The sequence below is a fragment of the Hippichthys cyanospilos genome, chromosome 10 (assembly GCF_059441005.1).
Source record: "Hippichthys cyanospilos isolate Australia breed blue-spotted pipefish chromosome 10, RoL_Hcya_1.0, whole genome shotgun sequence".
Lineage (NCBI taxonomy): Eukaryota > Metazoa > Chordata > Actinopteri > Syngnathiformes > Syngnathidae > Hippichthys > Hippichthys cyanospilos.
In genome coordinates, this window is record NC_142378.1 from 8,980,062 (window position 1) to 9,004,000 (window position 23,939).

A 23,939-nucleotide genomic window follows, 5' to 3' on the forward strand; every position below is an offset into this window, starting at 1 on the left:
GCATGCTTTTGCTACTGGCCGACTAAATGATATTTGGGTGACATTGATGCCACGCCCGATGCTAAAAGGAATCAAAGCTGGACTAAAAAGCGTCTAATCTTTTCATCTGACATTTTTATTGAATGCGTCTTGGAGCAACCAAGGGCTCCTCTAAGATCCTGCCAGAGTCACTTAAGGAAATCAGAGTGGGGGCTTTGGGAGCCAGCAGGGGTTCATTAGAACCAGACTGGCCAGACTTCCTCTGCCAGGGAAAGGAAACGGAGAGATGAATAAGGTAGCAACCAGACAGTGGGCAGAAAATGGGCTGAAAGACTGCAAGAAGGAGACTGAGAAACTAAGTGAGTGCGGCAGTTTGAGAGTAAGACTATGCGAGAGCAAAGCAAGGCGCAGCGAGGGCTGCCATGCCAGTCTACCTTGACAGCTTGACACCACAAATCAAACTAAGAGACGAAGACAAGTAACGAGACAACCGTCCCTGGGATCACAGCCAGTCTGCCTCTTTCCTATAGGCACTTTAAAGTCTTATGTCTTTTCATTAGGCCTGTCATATCAGCAAGAGCTTAAATAGAAACAGAACTTTTGTTTTTCTCTCTTTTAGAAAGGTACTCTTGCTCCAAACGTGGCTCTGCTCTTACTACACAGAAGAATCTGCAATTATCTGTTGATTGTTTTATTTTTTTGTTTTTATTGAGTGAAGCTAGAGAGGCATCAATTTTTTTTCACATTTTTTGCTTAGGCCAATTATCGCATCCAGCAACCTTTAGCTAATGTTTGCTGCATAGAAAAAACACCGACCAATAGACCAAATAGATTAGCAAATCTATTTGATTGGAGGTGGGGGTGGGGGGGGTAATTAAAAAAAAATGACGTGTCTGATAAATGCAGGTTGATTTGAAAAGATGCATCACTGAAAAATTATGTGTCTAGGACTCATGGACGCAGGCTAATGAGAGCACTGCTTTTGGATACTTTTTTTTTTAATACAAGCTTTTGCAATGTTTGACCACTGTAAAAAAAATAAACGAAGTATCGATCAGTAGATTGCAATTGCTGAGATGTCAAAGGGCCTTGATGAAAAACAATTTGGTGTCAAAGGAGATGGCCGTTACACAAGTTCACTTAACGTTTTTATGCTGGCATGGTCTCTGTCTCTATCTCTGTCTTTCTGTCTCTGTTTCTCTCTCAAGTTGGCCACTACCTGGCTCGGTCAGTTCTTGGGAGCTTGGTTATGCTTGTGAAATATCGTTATACAGCTTTGTTCTCCAATCCGTCACAGCACCGTAAGCACCTTTGTGTGAGGATTAGTAAAGACTCGTTGAGGGGAGGAAGAAAAATGGATAGAGTTCCTGAGTGCCAGGGACTTTGCACATCTCTGTAAAAGGGCCGTTTCTCAAAAATCTTTACAGTTCACAGTTCTTTACAGTTCTTTTTCTTAAAGTAGATCATTGTTGCAATATAACTAGCATTTTATGTTAACAACTTTACGAAAAGGGAACATGGACGAGTTAACTTCTTTTCAGACAAAAAAAAAAAAATCGACCAGGCTACTAGTTTGTGATGGGACTTTTTTTTTGTGACTAAGATGCATGTCATTCCTCCATCCATTCACCTTTTAGAGGATATTATGGGAATCATCACAAACTCATAAATTTGCATGTTAACAAGTTGTAAGTTAACAAGTATATGGTTGTCCTATTCATACTCTCAAATTCTTTATATTTTTTTATCATCATTAAGGTCCTAAATGTATCTAAACGTCAAAAAATAATTGATTGTCATCAAATCTCATGTCAGAAACCTCACATGGTAGGGCAACAAATTGCTCTTCCGTTAGATGGCACAAGGTACAATTCACTTTGTGTAAGCTTATTCTGATGCTGCAAATGCTTATAAAATGGTTTGCCTGTTATTTTGTTTTTTTTTTTTTTTCAATCCTTACACCCTAAAATGGCCAGACAGTGTTTATTTTAAATTGGTTTTAAAACACCATCAAGTATTCTGTGTTTTTGGCATTTAATAACAATTATTAAAATTCTACTCTAAGGTAAATATTTATAGGCTTCAAATGCCTTTGCCTTCATAATAGAACCTCCTAAGACCCAGCCTGTTCATATGTGTCCACTGTAGTAGACTCTAGTTTTTGGCCTACATCTTGTCACTCATTTGAGCAACACTGTTAAATCCAAGTGTCCTCAGTGGAGGAAATGTTGTCCTTTCAAAGATTGTCTCATTTTTGAGTGGAAAATGATCAGCTTTGCTGTTTTGCTAACACAAAATGGGTGAAACAGTAAACACAAATAAATAAGCTCAGTCTCAGGATGATATTTTATATTATACATTATTCATTAATTCACCATTTATTCTCACTAAGGTCCTGGAATGATTTTGTATTATTTAATTTTTTTATTATTATTATGATGATGATTTTGATAGTGATGACGATTATTAATTTTACTACCTTTTTAAATAACTTGACAGTAAATTGATACCTGTCTCAGATTCGTTACCGCTTATCCTATTCAGGGTCACAGTATTTAGAAGTTTACAATCATCGATGCACATTTGAAGCAAGAAAAGCATTCACATGCATTCACACCATCAATGAATGGGAACCGAAGGCACGCTCCTGCACAGATGTCAGGCTAGTCAACCACTGCACCTTCAGTGATCAAATAGAAAAAACTCCTGCAACTAAGTAAAAAAGAAAACATTGACCTTGGTGCCCTTTAACGACTTCATTTCTATCTCAGAAGAAAATGAAGTGAAATCCAACATTTATTCATTATACAGTATTTTGCATTCGCCCTGACGCAATACATGACATTGGACTGGACTTTTCTTTCTTTTTTCTTTCTTTTTTTTAAAGGATCATTATTTTTCTAAGTAATTTTCCTTTTGTTCCTCCTCAAATAACAGTGTTTATTGAATTAAAGAACCTATTTTATATGAGAATAATCCGATAATTTCTTGGTACACTAACAAACAAAAAAATCATCCCAAACACTGTTTATACTAAAAAAAAATAACAAGATATATACTCATCACTCTTATTTTACTTTAACCAAAAACTTTTCAGAGCTGCCCTTTGGAATGCCTACAATGTCTGCCTATTTATTTGAGAAAAAGGAAAGCAATAGTCAAATGACAATGACCTGAATGACAAAAGTAGTTGAAGCATAAAGATATATAAATATATTCACTCTACTCTCTCTGACAGATCAATCGAGCGCCAAGTTTTGGGACAGATCTGAAGATTGATTTTGAAGTCAAGAAAGGAGTTTTGCTCAACGCTTTGAAACTACTCAACATTAGGTAATGTTTTTTGACACAGTCCATTTTAGGGATTCCTTATGCTTCAAGTGAAAAGCTAACTTCACACTTTAGAGGTTCAATTGTCATGTGTTCTTTATTTAGTAAAACAAATAGATCTGAAGTTTGTGTACTGTCTTGTTCAACTAGCTGTACACTGTATTTTGTATGTACTGTAAAATCATTTCTAATAGTATGCTTCTTCATACAAATACTTTGAAGCTCTCTTTATTTGTATTCTTATTTGGAAAAATTGTTCAGGGTTTGTTGTTTACCTTTATATTTATACAAGCTTTATACTGTATTGTTGCTTTAGGGTACATTTCTCACATGTCCAAAATCAATACTTCTGCTGGAGGTACTAAACACTGCATTGTTAAAGTTGTTGTCATACCATCTATTACTGTCATGTGCTGTTGTGAACTAACATCAGGACAACACATCCCACCCAAGGGAAACTGGAGCAAAAACTGGAGTTTTCAAATACTTTTTGGAAAACCTAAATACTGTAGACATGCAAACCGCATACAAAAAGATCTCAGCTGTGCGTCAAACCCATAACATGCTAACCACACACGCTACCAGCTTTTCTCCCATACAGAAACACGATTTTTAACTTATTTGTTAATTTTCTTCATAGTCAGTTGAGGAAGTTCCCTTCTTTTCCTACTTTGGGTCATGAACTTGCCCACGAATTGATCATTGTACACTTGGCTTCCACAGCCAGTCACGCTTCCGAAGTCACGCACACAAACAAATTATTGATTGCATGTGGAATAGATCTTGAGGGGTCAGTTCCTGTGAGAATTACAACAATCGCACTGGATGAAAAAAAAAAATCACTTCATCCATCGGCTCAGCAGGTCCAAACAAATGCCTCATCAAAATGAGCTCAAAAGCTAAACAATCTTGGTTGATTTTTGGCACTGTGATTGCAGTACAAATTCAATGCAGATTTTGATTATATCATGGCAAATGAATTGTAGGACATTGAATGTGGTGGTGGTGAAAATAATCTTTTTCACTTGACAACATGTTTACAGTATGCCCATGCTGAAGGTACTATGGTCTTTGTTCTATTCTGCCTCACTCGATTCTCCCTTATAAGGCTTCACTTCCCCCAAAGGGAGGGCTTTCTGTCCCCAAATCCGCTCGCCATACCAGCTGTATTAATGTGGGATCAATCCGGGCCCGGCCAGGCATGGACATTGATAAACCTCTGTCCCCACCCTAACGGCACTCAATATCCAATTTAAAGGGCTAGCGATTGACTAAAATGAATTGCCCTTTCTCCAGACAAGACACAGCCTACTTGAATTAGGTGTCTGGACGTGTTCATCTTCTCTTTGTGTTTGTGTCTTTGTGACATAGTTGATTGTCGTGCAACTAAGTTGCATTATCACTCTAAGGCAAATATTCAGTTGAGTTTACACGTGCAAAGATATCCAATAAAAAAAATAAAAAAAAACATTAGAAATTACAAAATTGATTCACTTGGCAGCACTATTTTAAATCTAATGTAATTTGACACATATATGAGAGTTACAAATAAAAATGTTGAAAGAGTTATTGTGTTGTATCTCATTCAATGTAATTCAATGACAAAAAAACCCCTGAGTTTATCATATGTTCTTGTGTTTTTGAACAAATACTTTGTGGAGGTGTCTGTATTAGCGCCTTTTGTTTTTAAGTCAACATTGAGTTTGTGTTTGTGTTGATGTAGAGCCAGTGATAAAAAACGCAACCTGGCACAGCAAAAAGCAGAGGCCCAGAGGCGACTCTACGGGCAAGGTTCCGGAAAAAAACTCTCGGCTGCTACATCAGACCGTGAGCGACAGCGTCACACCCTAGAGCGAAGGCGTGAAGAGCTTGTGAGTTACAGAGAAAACATTTCATTTACATGTAGTTTAAGGCTTTTAAAAAAAAATCATTACTGTTTGTTTTGTTTTTTTTCTACTGGAGAATTACAGTGTGTGCCAGAAAGACTGGTGTAAAAAATATGCTTCAAATCCAAATTACAAATGCTCTCCACCAAAATAATAACTCCACATATTGCCACATACTATTGCGGAACAATAAAAACAGGTGGGTTAAAAAAGGTCAAGTCGACCCAAGTAGTATTGTTTTATACAAAGCAACTAAAGAAAATCGAGATTATTTGGTACAAAACAACAAAAACATTGTGTGAAATAAATATCCCTAAACAATATTTATGTGTTGTTTTGTGGATCATTCATTGGACCCAACTCGTTCACACAGTATTTTAGTGTTTGATCCCAACATTTTGTGTCTAGTGATACAAATGATATGGTGTCAAACTTTGCCCCGCCCCAAAAAAAAGAAAAATAAAGAATGAATCCAAGCTGATCCAAATTGATCCATCTTTGATTTTTTCCAACCATTTTTTTTCAGTGATTTGTATCCAAAAGTTGGTTCAAATGAATACAACTCAAAAATACAAAAAAAAAACAACAACACACACGTTATGTTGTTTTGCACCAAACAACATGAGTATTTGGTCAGATAAATATCTTAAATAAAAGTGTTGAAATTACCCAAGTGGCAGTTGATCTTTTTCATGAATAGGGTTATTATTATTATTATTAGTTTATTTTCGATCCAACTGTTTTTAGAGTTAGCATGTGTTCATAATCGAAAAATGTATGGATCAGAAAAAAAAAATCCTCAGATATTTTTTCATTCAGACACTTGTCAGTATGTACTCAAAAGTTTCATCAAGGACACTAATTAAATACATTGCAATTCATTCCCCAAAACTCACATTTACATTTTTAGAGAAACTGAAAGCCTAATTTTTTCCAAGACAAGTATACTAGTACACCATTTAATTAAATTTCAGTCAGGGAGCTTTTCTCAGCTATAGCTATTGCCTCACGCCTCGCACCCTCTTTGATTTGCATTTGAATGAGCCACAGCAGTAATCAGCAAGTAGTATGAAAGAGTCCTATACTTAAAGGGACATGATGTTTGAAGGTGCGCATTCAGGTGCCACCTTTTTGAATGTACATATCACCTAATTGACTCTGTTACCGGTGCAAACCTGTCCTCCCTTCATAATAATACCCATATTAAAGGGTACCATTGACTTGTAGTCATTTGTAGGTGACTACAGGCAAAACTTTACCTGAATGAACATATCTTTTTTGCTATATCCTCTCCTAGAAAGAACGACTGGTGCAGGTCCGCAAGCAGGTCTGCAGGGAGGCGCATGAAAAACAACATCTGGGCAACTACAGGTAAGGCAAAGGCAAACTGTCAAGGAGTTTTCCTCTGGGACCTTCACCCATATCACTAATGTCTGCTCCACTTACAATTATGGGGCCATCTGATTTCTTTGATTTCTCCAAGGAGAAAAGACGTAGTGCCAGAGCAACCAAGCAGAAAGTGTTGTGGGCACAATGACATAAGAATTCAATTGCATTGCATCTACAAGTCAACATTATGTAAAGTAGAAAAAGGAAAGTCTACATTAACGGCAAGTTTCTTTCCTTTGCAACATGAAAGAGGCCTCAGTATGTGTGCTTTACTTTCTTGCCTCAATTCATCCTTCCTCCCCCGCACTTGTATTATACTCTCTGCTCACTCAGTGAGACCTTGGAGAACAGCGTGCCAGCTCTACTGTTACCTCAGAGATGGATCAGATCAACAACAAGTTTTGATGTACAGCTTGGCCCTTGTAAAGTCTTTTTGCTTCTAACCTTTCCCTCACACGGCGTGTTCAGTCAGCACCATTTTCACTTGAGCTAAATGAAAGCTCAACTTTCTTTCGGAATGACGATGTTTGACAACTTGAAAACCTGAACGCCCAATGGTTATTATTTGAAACGTCATTTCATTTTACTGTAAACATGGTTTGTGTAGGTCCTACGAATGTTAGGTCTAATTTTCAAGCATTTTTGACTTCACAGACAGTGAAATGTTGCTCAATATTTTCTATCCATCTATCCATTATCTTAACCGCTTATCCTCATGGGTCGCGGGCATGCTGGGGCCTATACAAGCTGTCTTTGGATGCTGGGTGGGGTACACCTCAAACTGGTTGCCAATCAATCCCAGGGCGGACAAAAAGAACATTAAGTCTCCGGTATAGCTACCATGCACATTTTGCGCTGTGAGGCAGATGTGCTAACTACTCGCCTAATATTTGAATGCTTTAAAATTTAATTTTGACTCTTCCTGCATGGTCATGGCCTGGTAGATCTAAAGCCTCTATTCTCGGCAGATGCTAACATAGTCCATTTTTAATACACAACTCTAGTATCTATCTATCTATCTATCTATCTATCTATCTATCTATCTATCTATCTATCTATCTATCTATCTATCTATCTATCTATCTATCTATCTATCTATCTATCTATCTATCTATCTATCTATCTATCCATCTATCCATCTATCCATCTATCCATCCATCCATCTATAGTGGAAGATTTTTTTTTCTTTAACTATACTGTGCATTGCTAACATACAGATAAAGGAATAAACATAAATTCATCAGTCCATTTTTACACTGCTTATTCTCATGCTACGTGTTTGAATCATGCGTATAATGCTTCCACTAGTCACAATAATACTGGATAAGTTAGGATATCAAACTTGTTTTATGTGATGCAAATGCATCAGCCCCTGTGTTGAAGTTACAGAAATTACGGAGATATCTATTGCACTGGATAAATGGACAAAAAGTCACAACAAAACAAATTATAGAATGTCTTTCCAAAAGAGGAGCTGTCGCAAACATGTTTTTTCATGTTATTCATACGTTCCCTAATTGTATGCATAATTGTAAATCCCAATATTGTCTTGTCTTGTGACCATTGTGACCATGTCTAAGTGTCCTTGAGCAGGACACCGAACCCCCAGTTGCTCTTGATGCTGAGAGTACCTGAGGTAGAAAAGCGCTATATAGTATGTGTTAGTACATAATTCCGCTTTTCATGATTATTTTGTATTCATATACTGCCTGGCACAAAATTGGAGTCTGTCTACTGCGCAACTTTGCATCTGGCTGTTGCTGTATGTTATATCATTAGGTGCAGATGGGACAGCTGGATGGTGCCATCATCCATTTAACATCTTGTAAGATAGGTACCTGAAAGACACTATTTACCAAAATGAAATGTCTGACATATATGGGATCTGAATCATAAAGGTCGATTGGAAGATGGTAATGTCAGCTTTGGTATTAAAAGTACTGCAGCCATTGTGGTAATGAAGTCCATATGCTCAGGGAAAGTGTGCAACATTGAGCTGTTAACACCCACTATTGAAGTGGTGGCCTTTTGCTGTTCAATCGTGATTTATGAAGCTCTTTGAGAAGCGACAACTTCTGATTTCTCTCTGATATTGCAATTTCTGTTCACTGCTAGAAAGTGACGGTTTTAAGTGTATTTACCAAGAAGTGAAAAAAATGTAGCCTTTCGTGGGCAGTCAAAATGAAGGTTTATGAATGCAGTAGTTAAAAAAAAAACACACACTTTGGTGTGCAGTGTACTGACTTACAGTATTACAGAACGATTAAACTTTTATATAATAAATAAAGTAATCTTTACACATTTTTTTCCTTCTTAGTAAAAACATTTTGTTGTACAATTGTAAATTGTACAATGTTAAACACCGACTGCGGTATTTTAAGCAATTTTTAGACACATTCAAAAATGAGTGATGAGATATGATCTCCTCACCGCATTCCTTTTATATTCCTCTTATATTCCATTTGACCACATTGTACATGCAGGACATATAGATACGCCTCACTGGTAATTTTCTATAGACATCCCCAGCACCTGACAGTTTGCTAACAGAATGTACCATAAATTCCAGACTATAAGCCACTCCTTTTTTTTTGCATGTTTTGAACCCTGAATTTTTACAGTAGCATTTCAAGCTGTAAACAAAGTCTAGTCACATCTGACCAGTGGACAGTGGACCAATGAAACTAAGTCCGCCCTCCTACTGAATTATATTCACCTATTTGCGCCGCTAACATGACACCGAAGTTGGTTGACAATGACAGAGCGTGAGCAAGTGAGAGAAAGAGACAATAACACAGAAGTGTGGCTGTACGTTTAGGAAATGAGAGCAAAAATAAGAATTTTTAGCAGTTTATTGAGCATTGGCCCAAGTGCAAGATATTTAGCAATTTCTAAGAGGGATGCCGTCTTAAGTGTCTGATATGTATTCCGGGATGCTGCATAGCTACAGTATAACTGCTTTACAGATTGTTTTGGGTGCGGGACGTGTCAAACGGTGCTTTAGGTAAATAAAACCTTCTGTATGAGCTCTTTATTCCAAAATATCCCATTTAATAATGTGGAGACCCGCAGCTATTAATCCATGGCCAATATATGTGCAAATTAGTTTCAATGGCTATATTTAGCCATTGGTAAATGGGGTTTCACTCATATAATGCTTTTCTACTTTCGGTACTCAAAGCGCTTTACACTGACTAACGATACTCATTTAGCTACTGATGATGCAGAATCAGGAGCAACAAGTGACTCAGAGCCTTGCTCAAGCAAGTTGACATGGTCACAATGGTTGGGGATCAAACCCACGGCCTCTTGGTTGGGGACGACCACTCTACCACGGTCTCCAGTTGTGGCTTTTAATCAAGTGTGTTTTATTGTTCGGAATTTACAGTTTTTTACCAGGTAAAACCAGGTCTAAGTTGTGAGCAGGTGCTGTAACGTGATTTTGGTGGCTTGATCTGAGTGCATGCAACAGATTCCACGCTCCACTGATATATGTTATGGATGTCATTGTATTTTGTTCATTAATATGACATCAGCATGCATTATTGCACTATTATTATTATTTAATGATATCTATTATATTTCCAAAATACATCTTTGCACATGCCTATTTCCTGCACAGATTCCAGTGTGTCCCTTATGCTTATGCCATGTAGACCGAGTACTTCTGCACTGCATTCACAGGGAATGAGGGAAGCTTCCAATTGAATTCCAATGTTACCAAGGCCACATGATTAGTGGGAATGCCAAAATACTTCTACACCTCTCAAAAACTACCTCACAAGAGCATAAAACCTTTTTCATAATATTTGGATGCTTTTTCAATATTTCTGTGTATCACTTAGCTTATGTGCATTTTGCCCAAATCTGAGGGCTAATGGAAAACACACTATTGTGATTCATGGCTTTTTATGAAATAGCCAAAAAGAGAAAACTTGTCCCATACTCACTTTTACACTGTAATTTGTGTTAGACTTAATTCAAAAATTGGGCCAACAGCCCTGCAAGATTTGAAGATCGTCTTGTGAGACTTCATGAGAGTGTTTTTCTGCATCTTTGGAGGCATTCCTTTTCAGATTTTTGTTTTAACTACGACATTAGGGGTATTTAAATGTAGACGTTTACTTCTTACAAACTGCGAACAGGATGTCATTTCCTTCTTTGAAACTCATGACACCTCCTGCATCTCAAGGAACTACATTGCCCAAAAAAAACATTAATTTGTAATCTATATTCAGATTACATTTGGCCAAGGAAAGACTGGAAAGTAGTCACAGCTGCGCCTGTGTTAATAATACATAGCCTCCAATCTTTTTTTCTTTCAGGGTGTCTGTTTGTGACCAAATCCCGTTTGCCTCGACGTAGGTGGACATTGACCGTACTTGTTTATTCATTAGTTGTGGTTTTGATTTGATGGCTCAACTGCTACCTTTAGACACGTTGGGAGATGTAGTCTCAGGATAAGCAGGCTGTGGTTTATACATTTTCTCTAATCTCTTCAGGCCTCACACAAACATTGTGCACTGTTAGTTTAGTCTTGAGTATTTGGTAGAAAGTATGTGTTGTACTTTTGACGTGTTTATGTATACCATTTCTTATCTCGTGTTTGTGCAACTCACATTTCAGCTTTTTCATTTTTTTCGCCGTATTATTGAAATGAATTACTTTATTTCCTACTACTTCTGACTCTTTTTGGTCAAATCTATCATGTGATAGAGCCTGAAACTCTTAGTCGTATCCCATCATCTCTTATATTCCGTCTCAAACCTCTCTTGTCACCACTTGTCCTCCCTCCTCTCACACACCCTTTGTTGTCTCCTTTGTGAACTACTCTTTCCAGCTCAGAATTTGCAAAGTATGGTCTCTTTCAGTTTTCACCTTTCTTTCTCCCTTTTGCTGCACTCCACCCTCACTGTCCGTGCTATTCTCTCTTTTTGTGTATGTGTCTCTGCGGCCAACAGACGTATTTACCCCCCAGACGACAAGCTGCTGTTGGAGAAGTATGAAAGCCTCCTCTCTTCCGCCTTTCAGACCTTCCTCGCTGGGCGAGCTGCCTCGCTTCAGAAGGAAATGAATAATCCTCTGAAACAAATGAAGGCATGTATCTTGGTGCTTGACTGAATGTAAAATGTGCACACCCTGACACACACAAACATATACGGTATGCAAACTGCACCATACAGACACAAACATGTATAATAAGAAAATTGCATTATATTAGGGAGTTTAGAAGCAATAATCTGCATGCAAGTAATGCTGAAACTTTTATTTTTTTACTCTGGCTTTTTTAGCTCCCTGCTTCCTCATGCAGTACACATAGCTTTTCAAATCAGGGAAACAATTCAGTTTCCACATATCATGATGGCTTTTGTTCCTCTTTTATTGTCTCCTTTTCATGACGGTTAGTTAGTGAAAAGGCTTCAAAGTTGATAACTAATAGTTAACGGATAAAGTGAATGGTGAATAGAATTTTTTTGACAGTTGGACTGACACCACACAATCTGAAAGGATTTGGCAGAGATGTCATGTGCAACTATTGCAGCTTTTGTTGAAACATCCACCTCTTGCCTGTCACATTTTGTATTATAGACGGTATTGTGTTTGAAGGCGGAATTTCAGCAGATTATTTTTTTGTACCGATGCCAATCAAGAGCAAGCAGAGGAAATGCACACATTTAGTCAAAACTCGGAGATGCGATCTTGTTCAAAGTGTGAAAGGATGGAGACGAGTCGAGAAGAACAAATGAGTCTCTGTAGACAGATATTAAAGTCACAATGTTACAACAGGGCTGTCCTCAAAGAAGGGACAGCTTTTGAAGGATGTGAATATAGCAGTTCAGTGTGAACACACATTATGGCACAAACATTCAGGAGAACTATTTTCAAGGGATATTTGACTTATTTAGCCATTTTCAGGAGTACAAAGTTAATATTTTGTTGAAAAATGTTGTTATTATAGCGCTATACTATTAAGTCTATATTTGTATCTATAACTTGATTCATATTTTTAATGTTCAATTAATACCTTTAAAAACTAATTTTCTTACTGTTGACTGAAAATGACATCAAATTACCAATCACAGATCACCTGTTTTGGTGGTTTTCTGGATTTAGTCAAGTGACATTAGCAAGCTGAGCCTTGATTGGTTGTTAGCTGAACTCTGAGCACATGTGAGGCTGTTACAAATGAAAGAAAAATAATTGGGTCACCAAAGGACAAAATATTAACTTTTCACTGCTGAAGAAGGTTAAATGAGTAAAGTATCCTTTTAAGACCATCACCCTTTTAACATAAAATTCAACCTTGTCATAAAATTAGGCCTTGTCTACATTCAACCAGCTTATTTAAACCTGCATAGTCTCCCCCTTGTCGTCGTTTATTTAAAGAAATCTCATCTATAGAAATCCAGCACAGTGTGGTTTCATTCACCTACAATCATGCCAAGTCGCTAGGCGGCAGTAGTGTTGACAAATTCTGTCCAATCAGAAGAACTTTGCCTCTGACGTGTCCAATCAGAAAGAACTCCAGACATCAGTACCCGGAGACATTTACTGCCTGTTTGGAAGAACCCCTACTATGTGTAGACAAGGCCTAAAACAATCATGAGTTTATTCGAATATTTTTCTAACTTGTTTTTCATATCAAATCCTCCTTTTGAGTATAGTACAACAAAACCCAAATGAAAGTCATCTCCAATTGGATCAAGTCCCCGTAGTGTATATTGAACAGTCAAGGTTGGGCGTGAACGTAAAGTCTCCACGGCTAAGATTTAGAGTGATTATTTCCTCTGTTAAAGTTAGAACAAGAAACTACACTGTACTTTCGAATGGTAACAACGATTTTCAGGCCATTTTTCAAGACTATAAGCCAGAAACAGAAAACTAATTTTAGATTTTTGAAAAATTCCCTGAAAGTCTTGACATGACATTAGTTATGTAGTGTGTGAGCCACAACTTGACTGGGTGCCATTAAACCACAAGCTATAATCAAGTTTTATTATAGTGGAAATAAATGGAGAAATTAATGTCCTGTGTCAATGTGGAGGCCAGGTTGTGGAGGCAGAGAATGTCACAGTAGAGGCTGCCAAGAACAGATATAAAATACTGCTCCTTCAACAAACCTCAACAAGCAAAATAGAATTGCAGACTTGGTCTTCTGGTACAAGATAAGTACGCTAGACAGTGAAGCGTCAACTTTTTACCTGCACAATATAAAGTACTCTTAACATGACCCTGGCACATAAAGAAGTTACCCATGTTGATGTGTAAATTATTATTCATGTAGTTTTAGAGTTTTAGAAGTTGTGTTTATGTTTATAATGAAAACTTCTAGATAGATATTATAAAATATCATCCCATATTGGGTATTACCTGCTAACAGCATTTTTGTTCATCATTTTCTTCACCCATTACCATTCCTTTGTGGAACAAATCTGGGGATAATGACCTAAAATCTGTATTTTGGTATTTGAAGTGCATCCACTGTACCCCAAATAGTTACAGTTCATTGAGTGCATATGAATCTAGATCACGGGTGTAAAACTCATTTTTATCATGGGCTACATTGTCGTTATAGCTTCTGTCGCAGGGCCATTGTGACTGTGATGTCAACTAAATTTTACACATTTTGAAATCAAAGGTTGCTAAAAACCATTCAAATTGATATTGGTAACAAAAAATTGCAAGCCAATTGTTGTGAGTCAAGTGTAACTCGACCACACAATAGTCCTATTGATTGACACAATAAACCAATGAAAAAATAAATGAAACAGTTTACTTTCACCTTCACGTCAAACCAAAACGAGAGTTTCTTCTTGCTTCCATGTCAAAGAATCGTTGGAAATAACGGCAGACTGTAGCCAGCTGAACTTTCTGATGGCGCATCCCGTTGTGGGGCAGCGAGGTACTGTATGTTGTGACAACTTAGTCTAGTTTTTATAATTTAAGGTTTGAAAAAAAAAAAAAAAGAAAACTTTTGGCATTCAACGATTGATAGCTACATGAAAAAGCAAAACAAAGCTAGTACAATATTAACACAGTTGAATGGAGGTACATTCAGTAACCAGTGTTATTTAACGCAAAGATAGCTAGTAGCTAGGTTAATATGGTTATGTTAGCGTGTTGCTGAGCATTAGTAGACCACAAATGTTTCCATTAGGTAAATATGATGACTTTGAAAACGCTTAAGACAAAACATGGTATAGATAAAGTGCACCATGTTTCCAATTATAATCAAATTGAACTTTTCATTTGTTTCTCTAGGATGTATTTTTACAGCAAAACTACCGAATTTTCTGGACGATAAGCTGCATTGGTATATAAGCTGCAGCAACAAAAATTGGGCAAAAAAAATATTTTTGTCACCGGACTATAAGCCGGAGATCGTAACATCAGATATTTATGCAGCGAAGATGGTATATGGAAGTTTAATAAATAAATTAAAATATATTTATATCTAAAACGTTTTTAATTGCCTGTTTACATCCTATCTTCAACAGAAGGAACATCCCCGCATGTTAAGAACCAAAATATTTATTGAAAATGCACAGATGTATGGATGGTTCAACAGAACACTGACAGAATACTGCAGAGTTAAATAGCAGTTCAAACTCAAAATCAATACTTCAATGGCATCTTCTTTTGCCTCCCTTTTTTTAATTGATTATTTTAGTGCGGCTTATAGTCCGAAAAATACGGTACTCAGTTTATTTGTGATTTGGTGGTGAAATGATCAGCAAAAAAAAATATTACTGAATGTAATCCACTGTATTCTAAAAATTTTATGGAGTTTTATGGTCATCTATCTGTTTTTTTGTGTTTTGGCATATAGGAGGAGGACATCTTGGATCTTCTAGAGCAATGCGAACTGGATGACGAGAAGCTGATGGGCAAATCCTCACGGCAACGTGCCCCTAAGGTGCTTTAGTGCGAGAAGTAGACATACAAACTGGGAAAGTCGAAGGAGAATAGAGGCCACTCGCCTCCAGGGACCCTTAGTAAAAGTACGACGACGGGGAGTTGGGGAGAGTGGTAGGTAGGCAGGTGCATGGATCTAATGCCCACAGCAAGCACATAGGATGTGATTCCGAGTAGTGTGTTAGGCTCAAGGGGAAAGAATCAGAGGCCTAAAGAGAGGACCCAAGTGCCTCAAGGGGACAGCTGTCAGACCGCCTCTTTTTCTCGCCACACTATCTTTCTATCGCCCTCTTTCTCTGTCACATGCCCCCCCACGCCCCCAAGATTTCCCTCGACAGCGCATTACTCCCTCCATCACCTTGCTTCGCTCGCCTCCCTTCAGCATACACCCCCCCACCTAATCCCGTTCCTCTTCCCCTACATCTACACCCATTCCTCACTCGAGGGCTAAATTGGCTGGAACACTCTGTCGACAGGGCAGTTCAGTGATGCATTAGCTAGAGTAAGGACTTGTTTAGACACAATCACTGTTGTCCAAGTTCATTTGGATGGCGTCACTCTCTGGTGCTGAATGTGCGGCGAGAGACATTCAGAGTCGGGGAAAGAAAGAGCTGTGACGGGTAAATTTACTCCGTGGGGTGTCGTGCTCACACACCATCTGGTGAAAATTGAACCGAAAGCTAGAATAGAGAGTGAGAAATTGTGATTGGGGACTTTTGGGGAGATTTTTGACAAGGCACAAGAGAAAGGATATGAAGTTTCATTCTCAGATGCTTGTTAGAGGCTTCTTCCACTGTGGATGTAACTCCACCACCACTCCTTATTCCGAAATCTCAATTTTTACTCTTAAGCTTCATTGAACACTTTCTTTAGGGTTTCTTAAACCTGACAAGCCATATGGTCTTCTTCACGTTTTTGTTCAAGAGCTTTACAAAATCACCTGGAAATAATTGATAGTGTTCAGAAATCCAAATGGAAATATCTAGTCAATGTTGGATGAATATTCCTTGTCACATCCATTTAAAAAAAATCAGGTTAGGATGCACTAGCCAGTCTCTTGCTTAAGGTGGACTGTAAAAGAGCGAAAATATTATTTTCCTTGGGAAGCTGCTATTGTTTGCGCTTCTTTTAATGATGAAATGCTGTCCAATTTTGATACAACTGTTGTTGTCATGCTAGCATCCCAACCTCTACACCGGGCTCTTTGTGGGCGGCCATTGTTTACACGCTGGCGGCGTCTTGCTTGTGACACATTTGAAACTAAAACAAAAATTAAACTGCCGCTAGTAGCCAACTGAATTTGTTCAAGGGAAATGGACTGATCCACACAATGATATCAGGGTGAGGCTTTGTAAAGGGCAGCCTTTCTGGCAAGCTTAATCCTTTTTTTAAACATTACTTGAAATAGATGTTGTTGTTTTGTTTTGTTTTTTAATGCAAATGGTGATTTGCTAAATAGCTTCAGGTTCCTGAAACTCGGTCCAGTCACTTAATTCAACTCTCGGTTGGCTCTCCTAATTTCTCTCTCTATTAACCTGATGCTCTTATCTTCCGCTTTATTGTCTCCTCATGAGCTTAATCTCTTACCGTCTCCATTCTTCTCTATCAATCACCCACACAACTAGCCCGCGGTGGCTGTGCAAGCCCTCCTGATCACTTCCTGCCCATTAGTTTGGTTGGCATGGCAGGACTGACGTGCTAATTGTAACATGACAGATGGACGCATGCTTTATTAATCAATTTTGTCGCCTTACAGGATTGTAGGTAGACACACAATTTGATCAGTCTTTTTTGGTGCAGGATTAGTTAGGTCTAACTTTTGACATTAGCTGAGGGAATAACAAATTCAGACCTCAAATGTCCCAAGGCACAGTAGTCAAACTTTCAATTTGTTTCAGCATGTTGGATTTTACTGTTAAAGATGCTGCTTGCCTGAAACCACGCGTGCTTTATTTATTGTTACTGGCTTTTAAAAGATGAATGTGAAATTTTCTATGACTACTTATTGAGTCAATCCAAAGTTCAACTGAGGGTTGGTGATGAGACTTCCCATCCCATTACCATACGTTATAGTATCCATGCTATAACATATGGATACGTCATAGTCCATAGGGTGAAATATATCTCCACCTTAAAATCTGTGCGTTGATTTTTTTTTTCCTCCAAATTTGGGTGGCTTGAACTTAGCTATTCCTATTATGTGTCGGAATGAATATTTATCTGTGCTCAAGTAAGGGCCAACTCTTTAGTCAAACACAATGTCTGGACCTTGCTCCACCTTTAATTTGTAATTGCTTAAAAATAAAAAAAATCGACTATAAGTAATCCATCCAATCCAATCATTCATGATTGACGTAGTAGTTGACTTGCAATGATGATTTACTGCTTATATCTTATTATATTTTCCACACTTTTGTGATAATTAATTTCGAGTTATTGGTATTTATAAACAAGGAGGGAGAACTGCCAAAATTTTGTTTTCACTTTGCGATAAGGTACATTTCCAGTTGTCTACTAGTTTTATTTTGGAAAGCATGATACTTGTTTATGTTGATATCCTAAAAACAAAAAAGTTAAAAAAAAAAAACACAAAATTTTGCCTATAGATCATTCGTGCTTAAACCTTTCTTTTACTGGCGTACTGCCTGTGAAGTATTTTTTCAAGTACCCCCTAACTAGCGCAATGGCTGAAAAAAATAGACTTAAAACCACGTATTGTGCCATCCACGTCTGATTTAATAAACTACGTTTGTAGTGGTATCTCTACTGGTATTTTATTCAGCAACTCCACTAGATAGTGTAACATTCACTGTTTATATTTCTGGCTTGTTTCTGGTTGTTTGCTTTTAAGGTTCACTTTGTTTTTCAACTGTTGCATATTTATAAATGATGTATATTTTTTAACAACCCGTGTCTTTGCCAGCCCTTGACCGCCACGCCAGAGTGCAGCCAGTCGTCACGACGTCAACGGCCAGACTATCTGACGGACTTCACCAGTGGTAGCAGTGCTGCAAACTCTTGTTTATCCTCAGATGAAGAGGAGGAGGAAGAGAGCAGTAAAGCAGAGGGGGGAAGTACAAGTGGAGAAAAGAGAGAGAAAAAAGTCTCGTATGACCTTGGAAGCAAGGAGAAGAGATTGGCCGAGCGCTCAGGTAAATTTGTTGGTTGTTTTTGCAGGTCATACATGTGGTTAGGTGGTTATCCGCGCATTATATATTCCACATACATACATTCATCTCATAACATCCAATACACATATACTCTTAATGTGGCAATAATTTGCAGTAGAGCAGAAATCTTTCCCTCCACCGTTTGTGTAATCTGGGAACCTGATTTTGTCCCATAAATGAAGAAAAAATATCATTTGCACTGCTTCAATAATATTAATGCTCTTGTTTTAAATCTGAACCTCTAACAGTGATTGCTTAACCTGAGTTACTATATGTTGTACTATATGCTACTACTATATGCTGAAATGCTCCCTGTTTTATTTTGAGAACGATAAACCACAAGCTTTCCCAAATATACGTCTAAATGTCATATAAACTTACATTCATTTCAAGTAGACGGCTCTTTTCATCAGTGTCCATGTGTTGACCTTGTTGGAAAGGAGGAAAAACACTCCACCTACAAGAGTTAAAAGAAAAAGGATACTTGCATGAGCCCACTGCATTTGTAACGAAACAGCAGACAAAGCCGTGAAACATTTGGACTGTGAATGAGCTTGTGAGTGGATGTGTATACAGGGTAAGACAGCAACCCTGCCAAGACCCACTCCACACCAAGCCATCAAAGGGCTGGATGACTAAACCCCATAATGCTCTCATTTGGCATCCAAAGCAGGCGTGCTTCAGCAGCCACACACTCATGAACATGTGATGCAGACACACGTAGTAAATATGCAGCAAGGACTAATATACTGGCGTACAAGATCAGCTGAAGGAATTTCAAGGGTCATGGGGAGAATCAGTATTTTGATATGCATATTTTGTGCATGCGTGTGAGTTGTTTATTAACATGGACATACTTGTATGTAAATTTCATTGTGACACCCCTAGAAAGGTTCGCGCTTGTCAAAGTATTATTTATTTTTATGTCTGAACCTGACAATTACTAATAGACAAATTAATGTGACTAGTCCCAGAAGGCAGCAAGTGTGACTGACAGTTATTTCGGTAAGGTCACGCTCGACATTGATCATGCTAGTGTGCATTAGAGTGGAAGTCAGGTAAAAAATATTTTTTACAACAGTATGTTCTATTAGACTGAACATAATGTTATGGGCCCAAAAAGAGACTACAAACTTTGGGACTTTTTGCCATTTGGTTTTCAAATCAAATGTGCATAGCTGAGTTGATTAAAAAAAAAGAAAAAAAAGTTCTGATTAGCTACTGATCTTCGACATGACTTTGAGACCCTTAAAAGCTGCAGTTTTTTTTAGTCTCTTGTTCTCTAAGCTCACTAATTAGCAGCATGCTACTGTGGCCAAATCACACTGAACTGGTTTAAAGAAGGTGTTGTGTCTATATGTTACGCTGTGTATACAGAGAGAGAGAGAGGGAGGGAGAGAGATAAAAAATATACCGTAATACCCCAAATATAAGACATACTTCTTTGTATGTAGTATGGGTGCATCCTATTAAACGGTAACTTGAAGATTTGTTTTTTTTTAATTTTCATTTTTCTATTCGACACAATTCAAGGAAGATGCACGGATGTGCATTTTTATACCTGGCACATTCTTAGTTATTACCGTAATAGGAAGAGCTACAGGCAGACGTCAGTTGGCTGTTGTTAGCAGCCAGTGCCAGTTGCAGCTAACAGCAGCTCATGTTATCTGCGGTTATTACGACACTATTTTCATTAAAAGAAGCGAGTAAACTGAACCTATGTCTGAAACTGAAAATGAGATCACAGTTGCTCAGGACTAATCACGGCTCACCTCTATTTCTGAGAGGTGTGACTTTCCCTCGGTGAGTTTTGATTGATTTGAGCCATGAGCAACTGAGATGAAGAAAGTGATTTCCCCTTTAACCCATGGTCAGACATAATATCACATAAAAGACAACTGTGTGTGTGTGTGTGTTTTTTTAGGAGCCACTGCAACTACATGACATAGTTTAAAGTGATTGTGCTAATATTTTACAGGGCTGACTACATAGACTCAAATTATGTTGTATGTGAACCTACGATCCAGAGAGCCTCCTTTCTTTATGTTCTGTTTCTACACAGGTCGAATGCATTGGAAACCAGTGCTCAAGTCTATCAAAATCAGTTCGGCCCCTTCTGATTCCCCAACTCATTCCGGCCGAATCAGGCGGTCATTCTCCTGCCCTCGGTCCATAGCGTCCCTCTCGTCGCCCAATGAAGTACGGCTGCTGTCCACTCGGCCCTCCTCGAATATTCCTGTCATCGCGAGTCTCCTCCGGCCGAGCTCTGCGACACTACGTTCTCATTCGCTAAGCCGCAGTGGCTCTGCCCCCCGTGTGCCTCATAGCAACAGCCTGGGCGCCATCCACTCCAATGTTGTAAGATGACAAACACACCAACGCGCACACACATTATTCTCTTTCCTTTACAACTTTTTTGTCATTTCGTCTTCTTCCAACTGTCCTCCATGACAACGGCTGTCTATTATGTTGCCATCTGTCGTTTAACGCCTGCCTCCTCCACATTCTCCTACCTGCTAAACAAGTGTCCCGGTAAAATCTTTGGGTACAGTAAAATCATGTCACAGTAATTTTTTTTTGTTTTTTAATTTTGGGAATAAAACTAGCACTGTAGAGATTTGAAAAATTTGACTATTTTTTTAATACAAATTTAGATACATTGTGTTACTGTGGCAGATCAGCTCAAAAGATTGCAAAACCGTGGCTTTAGTCATTTATTTTCTCTAACAGACATTTCACAGATTCATGTGTAATCATTTACCCTTTGCTATATGTGAGAGTAGTCCAATTGTTGGCTGCAAACTTTAGTTTTGACCATTAGGAATTGTGCTGTTTTCATCTTTCAATCGTCAAAAAATTAAAAAATTATCGTTAAAATAAAACTTTGCCCATCCTCTCTGTCAAAAACTTGGTCAAACAAAGCGTGTTTGTTTGGCAAATTTAGCAGAGTTTAGCTCGTTACATTTACGTCTTTGTTGCCAGCTATTGCTATGGTTGTAGTCACAATTGGGTACTTTGCATTGATGTGATAGGCTAAACTTGAGCTCCTTCTGTGGGAGACTTCACACGCAATTTCTTCAGAAATTGCACATTTTCTAGTTTTAGTTTAATATTTAGATTTAATATCTTTCTAATTTTTGTGTATGTCCTATGATGCATGGCGATTATATCTATGTTCTTGTTTTCTTTCCAGACCGATTAATTTGTTTGAAATTTGAAAGCCTACAAAAGTGGCTGGACATCTGACAGCTACAGGAACATGCCCAGAATCTTCGAGTATCAGCCACAGATTCCGTAGCGATGTGTTTTGCATGACAATTCTCGATTGTCTTAGCGTCAACATGAGCATATCTTCCTGTCCTCTACCATCTTTGCACTTGAACAACGGATCTCCAAACTTCTTAAGGTGCTGCTAGCTCAGTATGTGCTTGTAGGGTCAGACGTCCAGCCACTTTTGTAGGCTTTGAATGTTCAATTTTGAGAAAAGTATTACAGCATTTGAATAAGTATTTTAAAACAGGGAGTTACTTTTCAATCACCCTGTAAAACACGATCTATATCTATTTAGGCATTTACATTATATGAGAACTAATAGTTTTTCTTTCTATAAAAAAAAAAGAAAAATATTTTTTCTTATTGGATTTTTTTAGGGCGATTCGCTGATTACCCTGAGGACTAAGGAACAGGAAGCGGAGCTTGTACATCAGACACTGACTGCGCTTACTGCCATGAGGATCCGATTTCCTGGAAAAACGGAGGAGGAGGCTGAGGCAGTCCTGGATGAGGTGAGTACATAGACTATATCAATTTTTGTGCCTTCACTAGTACAGCTGTAAAAATTACTAATGGCAGAACGGAAGATGTGCAGAATAAACTTAAAGTTAAAGAGATACATCTTGACTGAAGATCTTTGAAAGTCAGGATGGATCTACGTCCAGATTGGTTAACGAAAGTCACATGGCCATGTGTGGTTGCCCAACTAGGTTTGACTCCTGTTTCCCCGCACACTGTCATGCCATCTCTCGGTCAGCCTCTTTCACAGGACCCCAATGACAATATGTTTGCAGTGTCTCACTTTTTTTCTGTTTTTTTTCTATTAATCAGCCTGTTAGATTTTTGGCTACATCTCAGGGTTAATCCAGCGTAACTTCTGAAACATGCTGCTATGACAATTAACTTTCTTTAACTTTTTGCTCAAGTGTACACTTTTCTTGTAATCAAATTTTATTCATTTATTGGAGGTCATAAGAAATAAAAGCATAGAAGCATTGAGTGCAGACACAATCATGCATGAACACACTCTTTTCGTCATGCAGAATTTCACCTTGAATTTCCATGAGGAGCAACGGTAGCTCAGTCCAATGAATATGCCTGGGAGTCTGATGAAAGCACCCATCTGTCTAATTTTCTGACTCAGACCCCTTTAAAAGCCATGGCTGTCCTCAGAACCAGCTGTCCGCTCAGCACCAATGTCCCCATGGCGCTCAAAAGACAGACGGATGCCGGGCTTTCGCAAACCCTCGCTAACAAAGTAGCAGCAAAACAATGTGGTCAACCGGTCAAATTGTAGATAAAAGTAATTTAACAAATCTTGCTGTCTTAATCACGAGGGTCAGCTATGCTTCCTTAACTAAAACAGACAGCTTTCATAGATTGATAGCAATCCTACATTATTTAGACATTTGCAGCTTTTCGAGTTGAATGCATCAATAGAATTTTTATTCCGTCTCAGTTTCAAATGTGCCATATGCACTTCATGCATGGTTAGCAGCCAGCACTAATGCTGGAGACTTTTGTTGCATCGTAGTGACAGCATACTGATGAGCGGTTTCTTAGCGTAATTAAAGAGTGATTAAATATGATTTTTTTTTAATGGCTGTGTATTGACATTATTAGCTCTGCAGACAGCAATATATACAAAGTTATAGGATTCAAGCTAGCTACTCTGCTATACTACTATACCACCTGAAACATTGATGTTTTGATTTTTCAAGCAGGACAATGGAATTTTGCAGACTAAAACTGGAACATTAAAATAGTGTATTCATATACTGTGTGTTGTGTAACAACACAATAGTGTATGTCCATACAACACCCTCACAATGAAAGAAATTTGCATGTGCCTGTGCATACAGACACATATTTGTGAAACAGGGATTGTCAGACAATTAGCACCACACCTGTAATATTAAGAAAACCTAATGAGCGCATCGGCAAAAAGACAATGTTCCACTGCAGGACAGACACATCTTGAGTTAATATCAAAAGA

The 23,939-nt window shown here is 38.1% G+C and overlaps 1 protein-coding gene across 3 annotated transcripts in view; it reads left to right on the forward strand.

Annotated features, from left to right (window-relative positions):
• The window catches only part of ttll7 (tubulin tyrosine ligase-like family, member 7), a 70,479-nt gene that overhangs the window by 31,014 nt on the left and 15,526 nt on the right, over positions 1 to 23,939 (forward strand). For all 3 annotated transcript variants that reach the window (XR_015867034.1, XM_088426261.1, XM_088426262.1), the window contains exons 10-17: positions 3,218 to 3,312; positions 5,033 to 5,180; positions 6,493 to 6,566; positions 11,546 to 11,681; positions 15,415 to 15,501; positions 18,424 to 18,652; positions 20,733 to 21,028; positions 22,321 to 22,455. Coding sequence is in view for 2 of the 3 variants with exons in the window: in XM_088426261.1 (XP_088282387.1) it covers positions 3,218 to 3,312; positions 5,033 to 5,180; positions 6,493 to 6,566; positions 11,546 to 11,681; positions 15,415 to 15,501; positions 18,424 to 18,652; positions 20,733 to 21,028; positions 22,321 to 22,455 (1,200 nt within the window). In the remaining variant the exon portion in view is untranslated. The remainder of the gene's footprint in view (positions 1 to 3,217; positions 3,313 to 5,032; positions 5,181 to 6,492; positions 6,567 to 11,545; positions 11,682 to 15,414; positions 15,502 to 18,423; positions 18,653 to 20,732; positions 21,029 to 22,320; positions 22,456 to 23,939) is intronic.